Below are 17,835 nucleotides of genomic sequence, written 5' to 3' on the forward strand. Positions count from 1 at the left end.
GCATGGGGGAGCACCTCAATCCTCCTCTCTGTTCTGCAGTAACAGCGTCAAGAAGAGTCAGCCTCCTCTCCCTGTGTCGAAGATTGATGACAGGCTGGAGCAGTACACACAGGCTATTGAGGTGGGTTGCTGTGTTGTCTCTGTCCCCACCCTCCCAGCAGCCCTCTTTGCTCTCAAACCATGCCTCTTAACTTTACCATCTGAGATGACAACTAAATTGTCTTCCCTGGGATGGGAGCACTCCTTGCTCCTGTCTGTATGTCCCTCCACAGCATGAGGTAGGTTTTGTTAGCAAGCTGTCCCATGCTTGTTTTTTCAGGTTCTCTGCTTAAAAAGTGGGATTATCTGACAGGAACTACCCTACAAGTCTCCTTTTACAACCCCTTATCTCCAAGAACCTTCCAGGGTTATAAATAATCAAGAGACACACTCTGATGGCAAGTTGTCTGTTTATTTTCCAGACCTCCACAAAGGCTCCAAAACCTGTTCGGCAGCCCTCTCTTGACCTTCCCACCACGAGCATGATGGTAGCCAGCACAAAAAGCCTCTGGGAGACTGGGGAGGTGACAGCACAATCTGCTGTGAAGCCCTCACCCTGTAAGGTACAGCTCTTGGAGGACTTGCCTTGCTTGTGCTGGAGGCAGGGACTGGTCCCTGGGCACAACGTGCATTGTCCTTGTTTATCCTGTTGGTATATCTTGTTTGTGGTGCCTACAAGCTCCAAAGGCATCTATGTTAGAGGTCTTCCATCACTTTGTAAGACTTTGCACCATGGAGATTCAGTTTTTCTGACAGGGTCCCTAGTTGTTCCTTGGTGGTACATCCAAAAAAACCTCTGGGTTTCCTGGTTGAGGCTCTGATTTGAAGTGGGAATAAAATTGGGGGAGAATGCATGTGTCTCCTACAGGGGCTTGGGCTGAGCTCCAGTTGTCAGGCATGAAGTTGCATCTACTACCAAGGTGATAAATGTTGTAAACTTGGAAAATGCAGAGAGAATTACGTATTGCTCTCAGTGATTTCACTTTCTGGATGTTGTGGGTGAGGCTGGTTCTGTAACACGTTGGTTGAAAATCTGTGTTTATGAGAGCAGAATTCTTATGGTGGAGAAGCCTTGATGTTTACATGTCCTAAATAGTTAATGAGCTTAAGAAAATAAACATCTTGGAGCTAATTCAGACTCCTGTGGAAGAATGATAGGAAAACACAGAATACACTGGGAACAGGAAGATGTTTTCATAGTCATGGGTTTTAGCAACAGCTGTTATAGGTCAGATGATGTGATATTATAAATAAAAAAAAAAGGAGGTCAGATGTGTGGGTTGGAAATGGATGTGAACAAAGACACGTTCTGCAGCATTAGCAGTGAAGGGTAATGAAAACATCATTTTCTCAGGATATTGTGGCTGGAGACATTGTGAGTAAGAGAAGTCTTTGGGAACAGAAGGGGAGTCCCAAACCTGAGAGCAGTATCAAGGTGAGTTGGCATCTGTGGTTGAGAGCACTTGCTCTGCTGAAAAAGAAAAGAGCTGATGTCTGGGTTGGAGTATTGAGAAGATGATATTCTGTAGGGACAAGGGCTTCCTGTATCTATCAATGCAATTGCATGCTTAAGAGCTTTTCCTAACAGTGAATTGCTATTGGTTCAGCTCTAGTGAAAGCAGGGGCAAAAAACACTTCTATATCCAGTAATTCAAAAAGTCTCTTGAATAGCATGTTGTTCTCAGCCCATGAGCTGGGAGTCCCAGCCTTCTAGGCTCAAATGGAACTGCAAATCTGAGTAATTTTGCTCTTGCTATGCTTTTGGCACTGAGAGTAAACAAAACGTGCAAAACTAAGTGGAGCTGAACCTCAGACAGTATCACTTGCAGATGGATCTGGGGTTTTGTGGGAATGTTTGTGGAAATGTCTTCTAAAATGCAGCAGGCAGCTACTGCTCAAATTGTCTAGAGAGGAAGATCAAAGTATCTTGTCAGTCCCTGTGTTGAAACTGCCAGTATCTGGTAAATCCTACAATCTCTTGCCATGGATAAAAGCAACCCTGGCTCGGGGGTCTGGGCTCTTAGATGAGCCCTCCCTCACAATGCCTGCATTGCATCTTTTTTTCTATTGCATATCCTGTTCTTGTTGTGTTACCTTGTGCATATAGAGGGTGGAAATGGATCAGTGCAGAGAGTTTGTGTAAAGGAGGCAAGAAGGCAGTACAGAATGGCTGCCCTCTGGGATTAAAGGCAATTTATGTGCTTCTCTGGCTTCAGTTATTTGATTTTTGACTGCCTATTTAATGGAGAAAAATTCTGACTTTGGCTTTCCTTTCTCTCCTGTTTAGTCCATTCCTTCTGGCAAAAAGTATAAATTTGTTGCAACAGGCCATGGTCAGTACAAGAAGGTGTTGATAGACGATGCTGCAGAGCAGTAGCATGTCTGGAGAACTCATTAACCAGGTAGGTGGGATGTGACTCTGCTCTGTGTAACAAACTCCTGGGCTGTTCTGGCAGGATGCTGGGGTTCTTTCTGCCAGCAGCACTTGGGGTGAGTGGGAAGGTGCTGTATGGGAAAAGCTTGGGCCTGGCTTCTGGGCCTGGCTGTCTGGGCTGGGATGGAGTGGGTACACAGCAGGGGTTTGTTTTGATCTTTGCCTTCCTGATGCTGCTAGGAAGATGGATACCTCTGTTAGCTGAATCTGCAGGGCAAGTCCCTGAGCTACTGCTATTTGGGTGAAGATGTGTTTGCCTTTGCTAGTTCAAAGGAATGGTCTCTATCTGCTGTCTTTTCCTTATGCTCTCTTAAGTCCCAAGGGGTAGATAGCTGGAGGTTATTCTGGCTGAGAATGGGGGCTGATGTGCTTCTGAAATTCAAATGTTTCTGGGGTCCAATTCCCAGATTTACTGAATTAATAAGGGAGAAAACTTTTAATGACTTCAGTAACCTCATGGAATGAGTCTGTAATAAGGTTGCAGCAGGAAGGATGTGAACATCTGTTGTACTGGGTGGACCAACAGAGCAGAAAGGACTGTTCTCTGATGTGCAGTAAGGGGAAGGCAGAACTGAGTTGCTGTCTCTGTGCTCTCTTGAAATGGTCTTTGAATCTCATGTTCCTATTGTGTTTATGCTCATAGATACCCTGGTGTTATCTTGAGTGGATGATAGTAGAGGGTTGTGGCAATAAGGAGGAATGGCATAAAGGGAGGTGATAACTGGTTGGATCCAACTGGGCAGCATCTGGCACAATGAGTGGAGAGGAAGTTGAGGGTGAAAACAAGCTCATTCTCTTTTTTTTTTTTTCCTACTGTAAAAAAGAAGCTTTATTTCATTGCCAAGGTTAAAATAGCTCTGCCTGCTACAAAACACCTTTTGTTCCTGAATTCTTCTGGGGCCTATGTTCCTTCTTCCCCCTCCCTCCCACCCTTAAGGAGCTGGCTTCTGAGTGTTGCATATTGTTTTCTTGTTTAGGCTTTTTTTCCTTTTGTAGTGCCCATTTAGAGGAGACGCCCTTTTGAATTCTGCTCTGAGATGGGCAGCAGGACAAGCCTAAGACTGCCTGAAGCTATGTTTTCAGTCCACAGAGCTTGCATCCTTAGCTTGCTTCTCTGCCTGTGACTTTGAGAAACCCATTATAAGGTCTCCCCTTTGATCAGTCTCCTCTTTCTCCCGTAGTCTGTTTCAGTGCACCAAATGAGAAAGAACCTACTGAGCTTCAGTTCTCTACAGCAAACAGGTTTTGCTAGGTTGTCAGCAGGTTTTGTTTGCCCTACATGAGTTTCTCTAAGCTGCTCAAATGAAAGTTCCTTTGGCTCTGGTCTTTGTCCAGCATCTTTTCCTGAAAGGCAAGGCACTGTTACAGGATGTCCTCTAGGATCCATGCAGTGCTCTAAGCAGCCACGGCACAACTGTTGATCTCTCTGGGTTTGTTCACATGGAAGCATTGGGTTTTTTTTCTGCTGTGAATAGCAAAATGGCTGTGACAGCTGGAGGAACTTATTTCTGTTATGTTCTTAGCTGTCTGTTTTATATGCTGTGAGCTCCCTGCTCCCCAGCCCCTCTGCACCACCTCAAACTATGCTCATCCTTTTTCCCTACTGCTGGATCACTGTCATGGCTTTCTCGCTCCCAGACCCTTCTGGCTCACCCTTGTCACTTGCTTTATACCACCTTAACATCTTTCTAGTTGCTTAAACACAGGTGTGGTTTAGTGGTTTTTTTGTTTGTTTGTTTTTTCGCCTTTCCTCCCTTCTTGGGCTACAGGACCTCACTGCAGGATATGGAATAAGGTTTTTTCTCTAAGTGTCACTTTGGGCTTCTTAGCAACTGCCTGATGCCATTTGGCACTGAAAAATAGGCAAATTCTGAATTCTGTGCCCAGTAGCATTCTCCTTCTCTTCCTCAGCACAGCAGCTCAGGCTGGAGCACACCACAATGACTTCTAGTGAACAGCCATTGATAGAAATTTATCTCTACAGGGATATGTCTCTGATACTCTCCCAGTTCTGTCTCTGCAGGACTTGCCATGCTTGCTGTCTGCCTCTGCCCTTTGCTTTTGGGGTAAAAGGACTAAACTATGCACCTAGATCTGCCTTCCTGTCTTCTTGTGGGAATTGCTCTCCCCAGTGGCATTTTCCCATCCTTCATCCATGTGCAGTGGGGCTGGGTGTGAATGCAGTGGGATTTGAAGCTAGCAGGTGCAAAACCTGAGGTGAGAGTTGCTGGTTTGCTCTGGGTCGTTGTCCTTGGTGCAGGACAAAAGCTGTTTTAAAGCACAAGTGCTTCTTAAACCACCTTGACATAGTCTCCCAAATGTAATTGAAGTTGGCTGCTCTGCCTCATGCCGGTGCTGTGGCTCTTGTGCATACAGAACTTTATGCAGAGATACCCATCTGGCTGTGCTGCAGTAAGGTGCCATTTATTACTCTGGTGAGATTGCCTTTATCTGCATTACATGCTTTATACAGGACTCTTTAGATTTTTTTGTTTGTGCTGCTGCGTGGATGTTTCTCTGTAGCCTTCTCTTGCAGTTATGTTAAATTTTCCTGCAGAGCCTTAGCCAGGACTCACATGTGATTACTGGCACATTTCCAACCCCTTTTTACCTTTTTCTTTGAAAACTGGGGGTTTGAAGAAATCTCCACTTTAGATAATTGGGTTATTCTTCCTACTTGCTTTTTGTTTCAAGTAGGGAAGGGGTTACAGAATAGAGATAAGACTGGTAAAGTGAAAACTTAATTGAAGGTTTGCTAAGTGAACTGCTCTTACAGCATCACTGCAAAACAGGAAGACTTCAAAAAAGGCAAAAGGGGCTTTTTGTTTTGTTTCTAAGTCTGTTTGCAGTTTGGCTTGAGGAACTGTTGGTCAGTTCCATATCCTCTGTACATGGAAAAGGAAACTCTGTAGGCAGCTCTTTATATTCTATTTGGACTAAACATAGCACTCCTATATTAGCTGTATAGGAATACCCCAGCATGTGGCCATGTCCCTTGTGAAACAGAAATAACCCATCTCCCAGCTTTCATGCTCACAAGCCTGCTGGCAGTAGAGTTGCAAAGGGTGATACTGGAAAGCCCAGTTGTCTGTGGGTGGGCAGAGTTGGGGATTTTCCTGTAAATGCCTTTTTTTTCCGGACATCAGGGACAAGCGGGTGTGCAACTATCATGATGCTTGCCCTGGAAATCAGACTCCATGTGGTTAGCAGAACCCCTCAGAAACCAGCACCTTGTTAAATACCAAATTGGATACCCACATGCTAAAGCAGGTTATCATGGAAACATTAACCATCAGCTGTTGTAGAGAAAACATGGTAAAATACATAACAGAACTTGATTACTGAAACAAAATTATTGTTCTTTGCATTATTATTTAGTAGACTGGCCTAGGAGGATGTCAGATGATGTCCATTTTGCTAGGCGAGGAGCTGCTTGGTGAGAACAGGGTATTTTATTCTCTTGTCTGTGCTTTCAGTGGAAGGATTATTTTCCATTTTGTTCTCAGCAAATGGGCATGGGGTACACTTTCTGTAGAGAAGATAGAGATTGTGTATCCCCTTTGAGTTTGGTTTCTAAGTCCCCTAGAGGTATGGAGCAACCCAGATTCCTTCATCTCATCTGCAACCACTGCTCTTCCTAGGATCTATCTCTTAGGTAAATACAACAAAAAAATTACAATTCCTTTATCTTACTCTAAACTGATCTTTCTTCTATAGGCAGCTTGTCCTCTTCACTGTGTGCCTTCACTCTCTTACTGCATCCAGTGATTGTTGTTGACTTTTAAAAACAAGCATGTTTGTTTTCCTGTGACCTGTGGACACGGTAGTTATGCATTTGAGCTTTTGAATGTATGAAGAGTAACCCTTAAACCTGCAGCACGGGGCTGCTGGCTTGGAGGGGTGTTATTTAATTTCCTTTTTTCCCTTACACTTGGCTGTAAACTGGGTGCTTGGTGCCCCTGCAGGGGCGTGGAGCAGCCTGGCCTCAGTTGACCGACCATCCTGAGGCCGTTCTGTTGAAGCTCTTGCTGTGCTCCTCGGCCCCTCTGGGTCGGAAGCGGCTCACCTCGAACACGGTGCTGATCTTTGTCATGGGTTTGGCAGCCAGTTCCTTCAGCTTCCGCGCGTCAAAGCGCGGCTTGTGGAGGAGGATGGGTAAGCGGCGGGGAAGAAAGACGCTCTCTTCCTTCTGTGGCTTCTTCTCTTCTGCTCGCTGCTTCTTCTCCTTGGTGAGCGCCACCTGGTATAAAATGGCATCCCACATCCTCGTGGCTTTTGATTTAACCAGCGTGCAGTCTTGCTTGATGACTGCTTGAGCAGCATCCTCTTTATTCCCTTCCTCCTGTCCCAGCTTTTCTGGCTTGGCATCTGGGAGGGTGGTTGCTTCTGGCTGCACCATCAAGTGCTTCTTGAGGCGATGCCAGGCACTGGCTCCAGGAGGTCTTGGTGCTTCTCCTGACGGTGGTGCTGGCTCAGCCTTAGGGGGACAGCTGCTGTTGGGTGAGCTGGGAGTCATCTGGGGATGTTCAGGGATGTGTTCTGCTGTGGAGTCTGTGGAGGTGGACCCGGTACCATCAGCTTGTGCTGGAGTTGCTGTCGCTGGGCGTGCTTGCCTCCAGGGAGCACTGGATGTTGATGGGTTTATGATGTCTCTGTCTTGCTTGGGTAATTCAGGAGGTGTCTTGGATCCGGATATTTCGGTGTCACTGCCATGGGTTGTAGGCTTATTGGTGTGGGCATCAGAGGTTCTGGGCTCCTCAGTAGGAACAGGCTTGGCAGCTTGATCAGGAGGCTCTGTCTCGGCAGCAGGAAGGAGGGGAGGTTTTGGTGAGGGGGGAGTGACCTTGCTGTCTTCAGGTGAGGTGGGTGTCTGCTCTGGAGATGGTTCAGAGCCGCTTGTTTGAGGTGCTGGGGAGGTAGGCCTTGTGTCTTCATGGCTGACAGTTCCTTGGCTCGGGTTTGGTGTGGGAGTCTTAGCCCTGGGTGGCTTGACACTGTGGAAATATGTGTTCACCTTGGTGACATAGGTAACCTCTGGCTCTCTTTCTTTACTGGGTGCACGGGAAGGATGAGGCTGGGGGAAAGCCGGCACTGAAGGGTCTGACGGAGAGAAAAGGTGGGAGCCCTCAGGCTGCTGTGGAGTCTCAGGAGCCGCTGGCTTCTGCAGCAGGGGCATGGCCGAGCAGGCTGAGAGCCTGACGTGCTCAGCGATGCGCCGCTGCTCGGTGACCTTCAGCGCGAAGGGCTTTCCCCTGCGGAGCGGGGAGGGGGCGCGGGGCTGGGCCGGCCTGACGGGCAGCTGGGCTGCCGGGGCCGCGGGGCGCTCTGCCCGGGGCTCGGGGCGCTCTGCTGCGGGGCCAGGGCTCTCTGCACGCTCCTGGTCGGGGCTGGCCTCGTTGACAGGCGAGAGGCTGGAGCGGAAGGCCTTGCCCTGCTCCGAGGCCAGCATGGCGTTCTTCCTGGCCGCCCTCTTGAGCAGCCGCTGCAGCCGCAGGTTGTCCTTCCCCGGCTTCGGCAGCGTGGGAGGGGGAGAGAGGGGGTGCTGGTTGGAGACAGGCTGGGTGGAGGATGATACTGTTATCAGCATTGTCATTTCCTGCAAGAAAAGACCGAGTTTAGAATTGGTGTGGGCTTAGCCCTGGGCTAGATTCGGAAATATTTATATACAAGTCCTCCTCTTCCTCTCTAAAAGCTGAATATGGAGTCAGCATTGTGGGAGAAGAGCATCACTCTTTGTTTTGTCGTTCTTAGGTAACCTCAGCTAGTCTTGAGGGTGGGTGTGGCAGGGCAAGAGATGTCCTGGGGAGAAGCTGTGTTGCCAAACCTGGAGCCCTTCTGCTCCTGGCATCAGCACAGTGAGAGCTCCTGGGCACCCCAGACATTCGTGTCTTGGCAAGTCCTGATGGGATTTGGAAGGAAATGTCAAGGAAACAAAATGGGGTTGAAACTCTGAAGCTTTGAAACATCTCCAGAAGCAAAAAGAAGGAATGTTTAATGGCTTTCCAAAATTCAGTTATTAATGCTCTGATACAATGCTACATACAGCAGAACAGCCATAAATTACATGTGTCATTTCAATCAAAGTCAGCGCTGGCCTTGATTCAGTTCAGCTGGCATGAAGACACCCCTGTGAAATACAGGGCTTCTCAGAGGCTCTGTTTATCAGTGAGGAAGTGCTTTGTCACAGCACTGACTCTGGCTGATCTTTTCTTGCTGAAGAAACACAGGGACAATGTTTCCTCCAAGATAAAACCAAGTTTTCTCTTTCCCTTTGGGAAGCTTTGCCCCTGTCTCTTGCCTTTGTCACTTATTCTTGAATGAAGCACAAGTGGCTTGTGCTGTGTCAGGTCTGATCTCCAGTGGTAATTGCAGCCCTGTGGCCAATGCTGGGCTGTTCCTGCACAGATGCCTGGCTGCTTTTCCTGCTCTTATTCATCACTGCCTCATTTCTGGTGGGTGCTGCTCAGTGGGGCTCAGTGACTACTGGTCAGGTGAGCACAGTGAAGCTAAGGCTCTGTGTTGGGGATTCCAAGATAAAACTAGCCTCACTTCTCTCCTTGCTCTTCTGAGCAAGCTGGAGAGCACCAAACAGCCTCTGACCTGCAATGACTCTTTGGCTGCCTCAGGAAGGAAATCTGACTCTGTCCTGGCTCTTGCTCAGTACAAAGTTGCTGAGTTTTGCTATGAAATGAGGCATAAATCACTGAGCCCCTTAATCCCTGGTGCTGGATGCAACTGTGCATCCTGAAACAAGGAAGAGGAGGGCAGGGTGATGTCAGGCTTGCCCAGGGGGGCTATTTATTTTGTGTACTGGGTGGCTCCCAGCCTGCTCTGGTTAGTATGGGTGTGTAACTTGATCTCTGTGAGGGCAAACTATCCTGAATAGAACTCTGGAAAGTGCAGAACAGCTATTTGTGCTTGAGTGCCCAGTGCTGGCTTTGGGCTTGCAGTGCTGCTGTCAGCACTAGGCTGGGACTGAGCTCCATACCCTGCAAGCAGGTGATGTGCCTGCCAAAACTGGTTGGGATGGGAAGGATGGCTTGTTATTTTTATTTTTTTTAAAGGCAGCAGCAAATAAAAGCACTCAAGAGGTGGCATGTTGAGCTCAAAAGCTTCAGGGTGGAGGGACTGCCCTGCAGAGGCTGTGGTGGGCAGGGTATAGGCAGTGTCTAGCAAGTGCTGCATTCAGTACTGGAAAGACATGGATCTGTTGGAGCAAGTCCTGAGGAGGACCACAGAAACCATCAGAGGGTTTGAATACCTCTATGAGGCCAGGCTTGAAAGAGTTAGGGTTGTTCATCCTGGAGAAGAGAAGGCTCTGGAAGGAGGCTTAATTGTGGCCTTTTAAAATAAAAATAAAATAATGGGGACAGGCATTTTAGTAGGGCATGTTGCAATAGGACCAAGGGTAAAGCTTTTAAACTAAGAGTAGATTCAGACTAGATACAAGTAAGAAGTTCCTGGGTGGTTATTTTTTTTTTTTTTTAATGATGAGGGTGGTGAAACACTGGAACAGGTCTCCCAGAGAGCCCTATCTCTTGGGAACATTCCAGGTTAGGCTGGAGGGAGGTCTGAGCAGCCTGATTTAGTTGCAGATGTCCCTGTTCATTGCATGGGTGTTGGATTAGATGACCTTTAAAGGTCCCATTCAAGCTATTCCATCATTCTATGATTTACTTTAGCTGTAGGCATGAGAGACCTGCTGTTTTCTGTGAGGGGGCTTGGAGGGGATTTGTGTCAGCTGGGAGTGACAACTGTTGGACATTCCCAGTGTCTTACCAGCTTAATTCCTTAGGCACAAGGCTGTCATTAGGATTTGCTTTGTTCCAGGAGCTACTCTTAGAGGCAAGTCTGCACTGTTCCAAAAAAAGGCTGAGAGCCCATTCCTTTGACATATACCTGCTTTCCTCCCCAGCCTCATGGGTATTTTAGATTCTTCTGAGTCTCAAAATGTCTCAGTTGGAGTTTATGTAGGTACTTTTGTGTGACACTACTCTGGCTCTGTTTGTGTAGGAATTGGTAATTGCTTGTGGGGTTTTTTTGTGCCTTTTTTAAAAGTCTGCTGAAGGGTGAGCAAATACCTCATGGTAGGATTTATTGGGGAATGACTTAATCTGTTCCTTTTTAATGTGGTCCCATGGACAGCCTGTACTGCACATTGAGCTATGGTCCAGCAGCACTGGTAAACCAGATTTATAAGGTTCACCTGCTTCAGGCTTGTGTAGGGAATACTAAAAAGGCAGAACAGTGAACTTCCCAGCTACTGATCAGCTCATGGAGTTTTCCTTGCCCTACAGACTGCTGCACTCCATAAAAATGCAGCTCCCCACATGAGTCAGGGAAGGATCTTGCCTGGGATTTGCTGCAAACCACCAGCTGCTACTGAGGAGGGCACGGGGGCTCTCAGAGTTGAAAATTTAGTATGCAGGAAAATCCTGCTCCCAAACTCAGAGGCTACTTCATGATGTATAATCTCAAAATTTGTTGTCTCTTACAATAGTCTGTGCTATTAAATCACTCTTGCTGCTGTCTCAGCATCCCATCTGACATGAAACCTGCTGTGCTGTGGGTCTTGGAGTGCTTATGAGTGGTAACTTCCATGGCATGTGACTGTATTGGAATCTGTGTGCTTGACTAATGAAGCAGTAAGATGCTAAGAGACAGCAAAAGGAAATCAGCTGTTAATTTATTTGTCTTCCCTGTCATGCCTGGCTTTGGTTTGAGTCTCCTTCAGAGTTTTCTGTGCTCAGGGGAAATTCTCAACAAGAAAGATTTGTCTTCCCCCTTGCCACCTAATGAAGCAAAAGTAAAGGGACAGACAGACTTGCTTTATTGCCAGTGGAAAGGCTGGAGCTGAAAACCTGGGGACAATAGTGGAAGCAGTGCCTGAGAAACTTGTGTGGATTTGTGATAAGCTAGAAGGAAGTGAATAACCTAGAAGTCATGAGGCTTTCAAAGGGTTAAGTTTCCCTGCTGCTGGTTGAGTTCCCATGGGTGAATGGATGCTCACCCACTCCTGGACCCCAACTGTTCTCCTGACTTGGCTCCATTTGCCATCAGCCCCAAATCAGGAATAGTGGGGACAGTGTCAGCATGCAGGAGTCATTTATCAAGTGATGGAAAAGTCATTTGTGTGCTGGAGTCCCTTGGCTGCACCAGCTGTCGTGCATGGAGCAGATGGAGAGCTGCAGGAACCCAACACTGCTGCAGATGGTCCCAAACAGAGCTGTGGCTGTCAGGGGCTGGGGGGACACTCTCTGCTTTAGTGGCTTTCTTGGGCTTGGGAGAAAGCCTGGGAATCTCCTCCTGGGGGTGGGAGACAATGTGGCAGGAGTACAGCCATGGCCTCTGCTAGGGATGCAGCATCTCCTCTGCCATGAACATGGGCATTCCCAGCAAGATTTCCTTATGCCAAAGCCTTTTGGGTGGGCTGATTCCCAGGGCTTTGTGAAAATGGGTGGGAGAAACCCATCTCTAATTGCTAGAGGAGGCACAGTGCCTGTATAGCCCAGGGTGTTGCTCATGAGAGGCCAAATGGTGTCAATAACACTGTGTTTTCTTGTCTTGCAGCTCAGCTTGGTCCTGACTGAATGCAACCCTCCATGCCACTATTTCCTCTGCTCCACAGAAGATAATTGAAGGATGTTTCTCTTCTCCTGACTGCTGTCAGTCTGCTTTGGGTACAGCCTGACTCCTCTTGGGGTTTGAACAATACCCCACACTGCCTCCAGATGGATGAAGGGAGCTAGATCAGCTGACAAAACTCATCCCTGTTTTAACTTTCTTTGTGATTCTTTGACTTTTTTTTTTTCTTTTTTTTCTTTTTTCTTTTTTAATCTGTCTCTGCTATAGAGGTGAGAGGCTCTATTCCCTCTCCCTAAATGTTGGAAGAGAGGGATCTGCTGCCCTGCTGAGCAGGCAAGGCTTTTGTTATGTGATTAAGAATTTCTTGTTTTGTGGCCCTTGGTGGCTGGGTGGTGGCAGAGAAGGGAACTCATCAGAAATCTGGTGAAGAATTGGTGTTTGAAAGGAGGGCAGGTCCTGAGTATAAAAAGACTGCAAGGAGAATGTGATGCAAGTGCAAGGACCACTTGTCACTCTGTTGGTGCCAGCTGTGGGTGAAGTCTTCCCTGTTTATGATGCAGCCTCTGTCCCTCTAGATCATCTGCTTTGAGGGACTCCCATCTACTGGTCTCTGTGTACACAAAATGCATTCAATTTAGTCCTGGTTTTTTTCTTTAGTTCCCAGATCATTCATTAATCACAGTTATGTACTCATGCCAAAATGTTCCTGCCATTTTTCTGCCTCAGCAGGGCAATAGCAGCTTTGTTGTAAACAGCTTCTGCCTTCTTCTGCTTAAAATGGATTGGAGATGAGATGTCCTTTCCCAGGTGAGGAGCAGTGACCACTGGTGTTCTCCTTTCCCTGGGAAAGTGATTTGCTTATTCTCTAATCTGTGGGCTCCAGTGAAACACTTCTAAAACTTAGATGTGGTGGCACCTTGCTAACTTGTGAGCTCTGTTCCTCAAGCCTGAAGTGCAGGGTATCTGGGAAATGGCTGCTGCTGGAAGCAATCTTGGTGAAATGGCATCCTAGTGAATTGTTTGTAGAGACCAAGGCTTGCTGTGACCTTGAGGAGCTGAATCCCTCAAGAGTGGCATTTCTGGCCTTGACCCTAAGGTCTGCAAATCAGCTTCTAGGGTTGTTTCTGAACTCTCCCATGCCTTCATGCTTCATGATGTTAACATGTCCCCCATTCTCTCTTTAGTCTCATTTGTACCTTTTTATCATGTCAACATAATTTTGCAACTTGTTTCTACCCTCCTGGAAGGAGGGCAGCTTGTTTTTCCTCTTGCATCAGTGTGCTTTCTGCTTAAAACTTTCTGCCCCCTGGATTTTCTTTGTTTTTGGTAAGCATTTAATAAAATTTGAAGATGATGTTGTAATGGTGGCAACTCTGAGAATTTTGTTCATATAGGAGTCTGCAGCAGGGCTGTTTTCCAAGAACTTGAAACTCTCTGCTTGAATGTGAGGTGGAGAAGAGAAGCATCAGTCTGACAAGAGGAAAAGGAGCCTGACATGCAGGAAAAGTCTTTCTGTGAGCCTGCCCCAGTGTTATTTCACTGCATTTTTCATTGGGAGCAATTGCCTCTAAAAGGGGAAGGAGTAGTGCTTGGGTGAGCAATGGAGCAGCCTGCAGAGACTTCCTGGGGAGTGTGATCAGCCAGGAGAAGCACAGGGCTTAGCTCCCCAGGTAACAGACCTGAGAAACATCAGACTTCAACCACAATCACTGGTGATGTCAGCTATAAAAATTAAAATTTCCTCTGTATCCTGCTAATCCAGCTTTGATAAGGTCAGTATAGCTATCTGTACTGGAACCCAGCACGCTAATGAGCTGATGGCTCTATCTGGAACCATCCCCCTTCTTATGGAAAAACCTTTTTATGGAGGTGACCTTCAAAGTAATAACTCCTTTCATGGTGTAGAGACAATTAAGAGTTTCTGCTATCCTAACACTTCAGGAAGGTGTAGGTAAAGAGAGAATTCCAATTTAACTTCTTGCTCTTATCTTTCTACTGGTTGGTCCCTTGTTCTCTCCATCCTCTCCTTCAGTTCTGGGAGGTAGGAATTCAAGGAGCCCTGTGTTCTTCAAAGCACTGAGCAGCATGGCCCCATTTTCTTCCCTTCAGCCCTTCCTCTGCTGGGATCTTCAAGTGAGGCTGGAGCAGGAGCAGTGTGGTGCATAGAGATGTTCTGACTTGAGGTGGAAATAACACTACTTGGCGTGTGTGAAAATTGGTTGCACCAATTTTTCAACACAGTTCTGTAGCTGGCTGGTGGAAATGACGGCTGAAAACTTCTCCAGTTACTATTCCTGTGCCCTGCCAGTTTGGAGAGTGCAGAGAAGGCCCCAAAGGTTGTTTGTGTGAGATTCCTTCTCTAAGGAGGGTTAATTTGCAGAGTATATTTTCTCCACTTAAAGCCCTCAGGGACCTAGATGTAGTTTCAATAAACAGCTGCTGTAATTCAGGTTGTGGTGACAGCAGAGAAGTGAGCAGGTTGTGGGAGACCAGAGCTCTCTAGTGGTGGTCAGGAACCAGAGTGAGAACTGGCTCAGCAAATGTGTGCAGCTCTTTATGAGGTACTTATATCTGCCAGGGAAAATGTTTCCACAGCTGAATTAACTTGTTTCTCCTCCCAAAACAACATGGTGTGCATGTGGTGGTGGGACTAGCAGTGGGCTTACCAGAATGGTGAAACCTTCCCCTAACTCCCCAAAAAGAAGGAAAAAAAGGGATGCTGCAGCCCACATATGCTAGATATGCATTTTGGGCAATGCTAGGAGGGGATGAGGGCATGGAGGTTCATCTCTTCCCTCAGCAGGGACCTGTAGGATCCTGTGGCTGACTTTGTGAATGAAGGAGAGCAGGCTGGTGCCACTCTGCAGCAGTTCCTGCTCTGGTGTTGGTCAGGAGTGGCTGCTTCCTATATTTCCTCTGTTCATTTTTCACAGTATTGTGGTTTTTGCAGCACTGGCATCTCAGAGGCTTTTGCTGAGACCTTAACTCTGTCTTCTGAGAATGCTGCATTTTGAGCAAGGACAAACTGTCACACTGAGTGAGTTTTAGGATTAGTCTTACCCTCAAAGGCTGGAGGAGCACAGTGATGCTTTCCTGGTCCCTGTATCTGCTGGCTGCCTGCATCTCCAAATTACCATCCCCATGGCAGGTTGGCAGTGCCCAAACAGGGACTGGGAACCCTTGTGTGGGCTCTCAGGGGTCTGAACTGGGGGCATACCTTGAGGTGTTGCTTCACTGCAATTTCTTCTTTACCCATCTTGTCTAGATTAGGCAGAAGGGGAACATCATTTTGGCAGCATTGTCTCTGAAATAAATCTGGGGGGGGTGGTTCCAGTGACACTGAAATGTGCTACTTGTCTTTCTGTGACAGGCTTCAGGGCTGCTTTTTTCTCAACAAAGTTTAACAGATGAATTCATGCAAGATGGGATTGAAAAATGTGGGCCATGCCTATTGCAATGCCATAAAACAGCATTATCTAAAATGGGGGAAACTTAAATATTGGAAACTCAAGTCTGTTTTGAGTGTTATGTCTTTATGTAGCCCTTGCTCTGCCTTGAGACTGGGGGCTGGACTTCATCTGGTTCTTTCCAGGTATAAAATAATTACAGGCTCATTTTTACATCTCTCATAATGTATGTGTTTGCATGCTAATTAACAGATCTGCCCAACCCTTGCAGCTCTGCACTGGGCCTGTGGTGTGGACATAAGAGTCTAGAGTTTCCAAATGACTTTGTTCCTTGAAATGTGTCTGCAGCTTCTGCTCTTTGAAGGAAAGGTCAGCCTTGGGGACACCTGAGCCTGAATGTCAGAGCTTTGCCTCCTGCCACCACCACCTTTGGGAAGGAAAATAAACAAGCTCAAAGAGCAGGGTGGCTATAAATACTGAGGTGGCAGCTGATATGCTGCTGAACAAGGTTCTGAGGTTGGTCTGTTGGTAACTCCTTGCCAGCTCAAGACACTTGGCCTGATGTTGCATTATATATGTATACACATACATATATATCTATATATCTGTATATGAGCAGGTTAAGAGAAAAAATGTATTTCACATTGACAAAAGTGCAGTTGGAGCTAGGATTTACTTTAGAAATGGAGCCATTCCAAGGATCCTGATGTTGAGACAGGTGATTTCCATAGAATTTTGCATTGAAAAAAATTGCATTCTCAGGTGCTTCATCTCTTCCTGGTTACTCTTAGAAATAGTGGCTTAGCAGTGCTAAAGACAGGCATTAAATACATAGAAAAAAAGCTTCATGGACTTGGGACTGATGAGAATGATGGGAAGAATGGGGTAAGGTTGAGGAAAAGTAAGGGGGAGATACCACTGGGATTTATACAAGTGAGGACTTTAAAGCATGAAAGCAGCAATTTCCAAGTGTCATTATTCAGTGAGGTGCTTGGTTGAGTAGGTGGGTCTTCCCCAAGGTCGTGGAGTGGCTGTGAGCACCTTCACTGGTCTCCTGCCTTGCTCACCTCCTCTGGGGGCACAAACCAGCAGCTCCAGGCATTGGTCCTGACTCATCCTGCTGCTCAGTCATCATCCTCACTGTCAGCCTTTCTCATCCATTTAGGTGTAAATAGTGTGAGGGTGAGACCCAGCCCATATCCTGAATAGCCAAATCTATCTATTATCTTTGGAGAGATACCTCACCTAGATGTAGGGGATCCAAGCATGATCTCCTGAATCCCACAGGGGTTATGCCTTAGTTGCCTAAAGCAGGTGCAGTAGGGACATGTCCCAGAGCAAACAAATGAGTGATGGAGGAACAGTCTACCACAAAAACCAGAAATCAATATTAACTGAATAAACCCCAGAAAGAAATGCATTACTTACTGATGTGTAATTTGTTTCCATCTGAAATCACTTGCATGTTGAGAGCATCATGTTACTCAGTTTGGTTTACAAAATTAACAGGAGCTTGTTCCTCTGAGATCATGTCAGGTGCTGGATGCTTGGAACTTCTAGAGCCCTGCAGGTAAGTTCAAAACATCAGAAAGAAAAGTGATTATGGTAGCCACTAAGCACAAGAAGTTTTTTAAAAATAAATAAAGGAACTTTTTAAAAGCATGAAAAGTTCCACCACCTAAAATTAGCGTGAAGAGGGGCTATCGAGTAACAGCATTGCGTGCTCCCAGCTTTGGCTCTGCACAGTTCAGCATCTGAGGTACTGGAGAGGTGAAGGGCAGAGGATGGTGGTGGTGCCAGGACAGCTATTTGAGCAGAGCAGCTCCAGGCAATGAAACCAGTTGGAGGCTTTTCAAGTTGGCTGGTAAGATTTAATGTTTTGCAAAAGTCAGGGTTGCAAAATGCAAATGTTGAGCTGTGCTTTGATTGTTACCTTCCCAGGAGAGGAAGAGAGCAAACTCTGGCTCTGTCTTGTTCCTGGCGAGGGGCATGCAATGTGCAGAGGATGCAAGTGGAGAAAATGCTGCACTGGAAGTAGAAGGGGGTTGGAGTTGATTAGTTTGGTGAGTTTTGGTTGAGGGGTTTATCAATATCCCAGCTAGGACTGCTGAAGTGAGCTGGCAAGGATGGCACCAATGCTGGCCTTTGTCTTGGGCAGCCTGTGAGCTGCCCAGACACCATGCAGGTATTGCTGCTTCTTGGCCTTCTGGCATTTCATCCCCTTTTCCAGCTGACTTCCCAGGTTCTGCTTTTTCACAGGAGCCTTTGTGTGAATGCCATGGCAGCTGGGGGGGTTAAACATGCTCCTAGGAATGAAGGCACATGAGAACAGTTTCCTGGTCTACAAAGCAGTTTTATGCCCAAGATAAG

The 17,835-nt window shown here is 46.8% G+C and overlaps 2 protein-coding genes across 4 annotated transcripts in view; one reads left to right on the top strand and one right to left on the bottom strand.

Moving 5' to 3' along the window:
- Nucleotides 1-13,415, top strand: part of LSP1 (lymphocyte specific protein 1) — a 48,763-nt gene extending 35,348 nt beyond the window's left edge. For all 3 annotated transcript variants that reach the window (XM_079310065.1, XM_079310066.1, XM_079310067.1), the window contains exons 7-11: nt 40-121; nt 462-602; nt 1,394-1,474; nt 2,327-2,441; nt 12,044-13,415. In XM_079310065.1, coding sequence (XP_079166191.1) covers nt 40-121; nt 462-602; nt 1,394-1,474; nt 2,327-2,416 — 394 coding nt within the window. In that variant the 3' untranslated portion in view covers nt 2,417-2,441; nt 12,044-13,415. The remainder of the gene's footprint in view (nt 1-39; nt 122-461; nt 603-1,393; nt 1,475-2,326; nt 2,442-12,043) is intronic.
- On the bottom strand, nt 5,743-17,069 carry PRR33 (proline rich 33). Its single transcript, XM_079310061.1, has 2 exons — nt 16,894-17,069; nt 5,743-8,069 (listed from the first exon to the last, which is right to left on the bottom strand). The coding sequence occupies exons 1-2, from the start codon at nt 16,912-16,914 to the stop codon at nt 6,459-6,461; spliced, it is 1,632 nt and encodes a 543-aa protein (XP_079166187.1). The 5' UTR covers nt 16,915-17,069; the 3' UTR covers nt 5,743-6,458.
- Nucleotides 17,070-17,835: the final 766 nt, after the last annotated feature.

The sequence above is a fragment of the Erithacus rubecula genome (genome assembly GCF_903797595.1).
Source record: "Erithacus rubecula genome assembly, chromosome: 6".
In the NCBI taxonomy this organism is placed as follows: Eukaryota; Metazoa; Chordata; class Aves; order Passeriformes; family Muscicapidae; genus Erithacus; species Erithacus rubecula.

Coding starts and splice junctions, on each gene's coding strand:
- PRR33 (XM_079310061.1), bottom strand. CDS start 16,914: ATGGAAACAAATTACACATCA. Junction 8,070..16,893: donor TGGAAACAAATTACACATCA/GTAAGTAATGCA, acceptor CTTTTCTTGCAG/GAAATGACAATGCTGATAAC.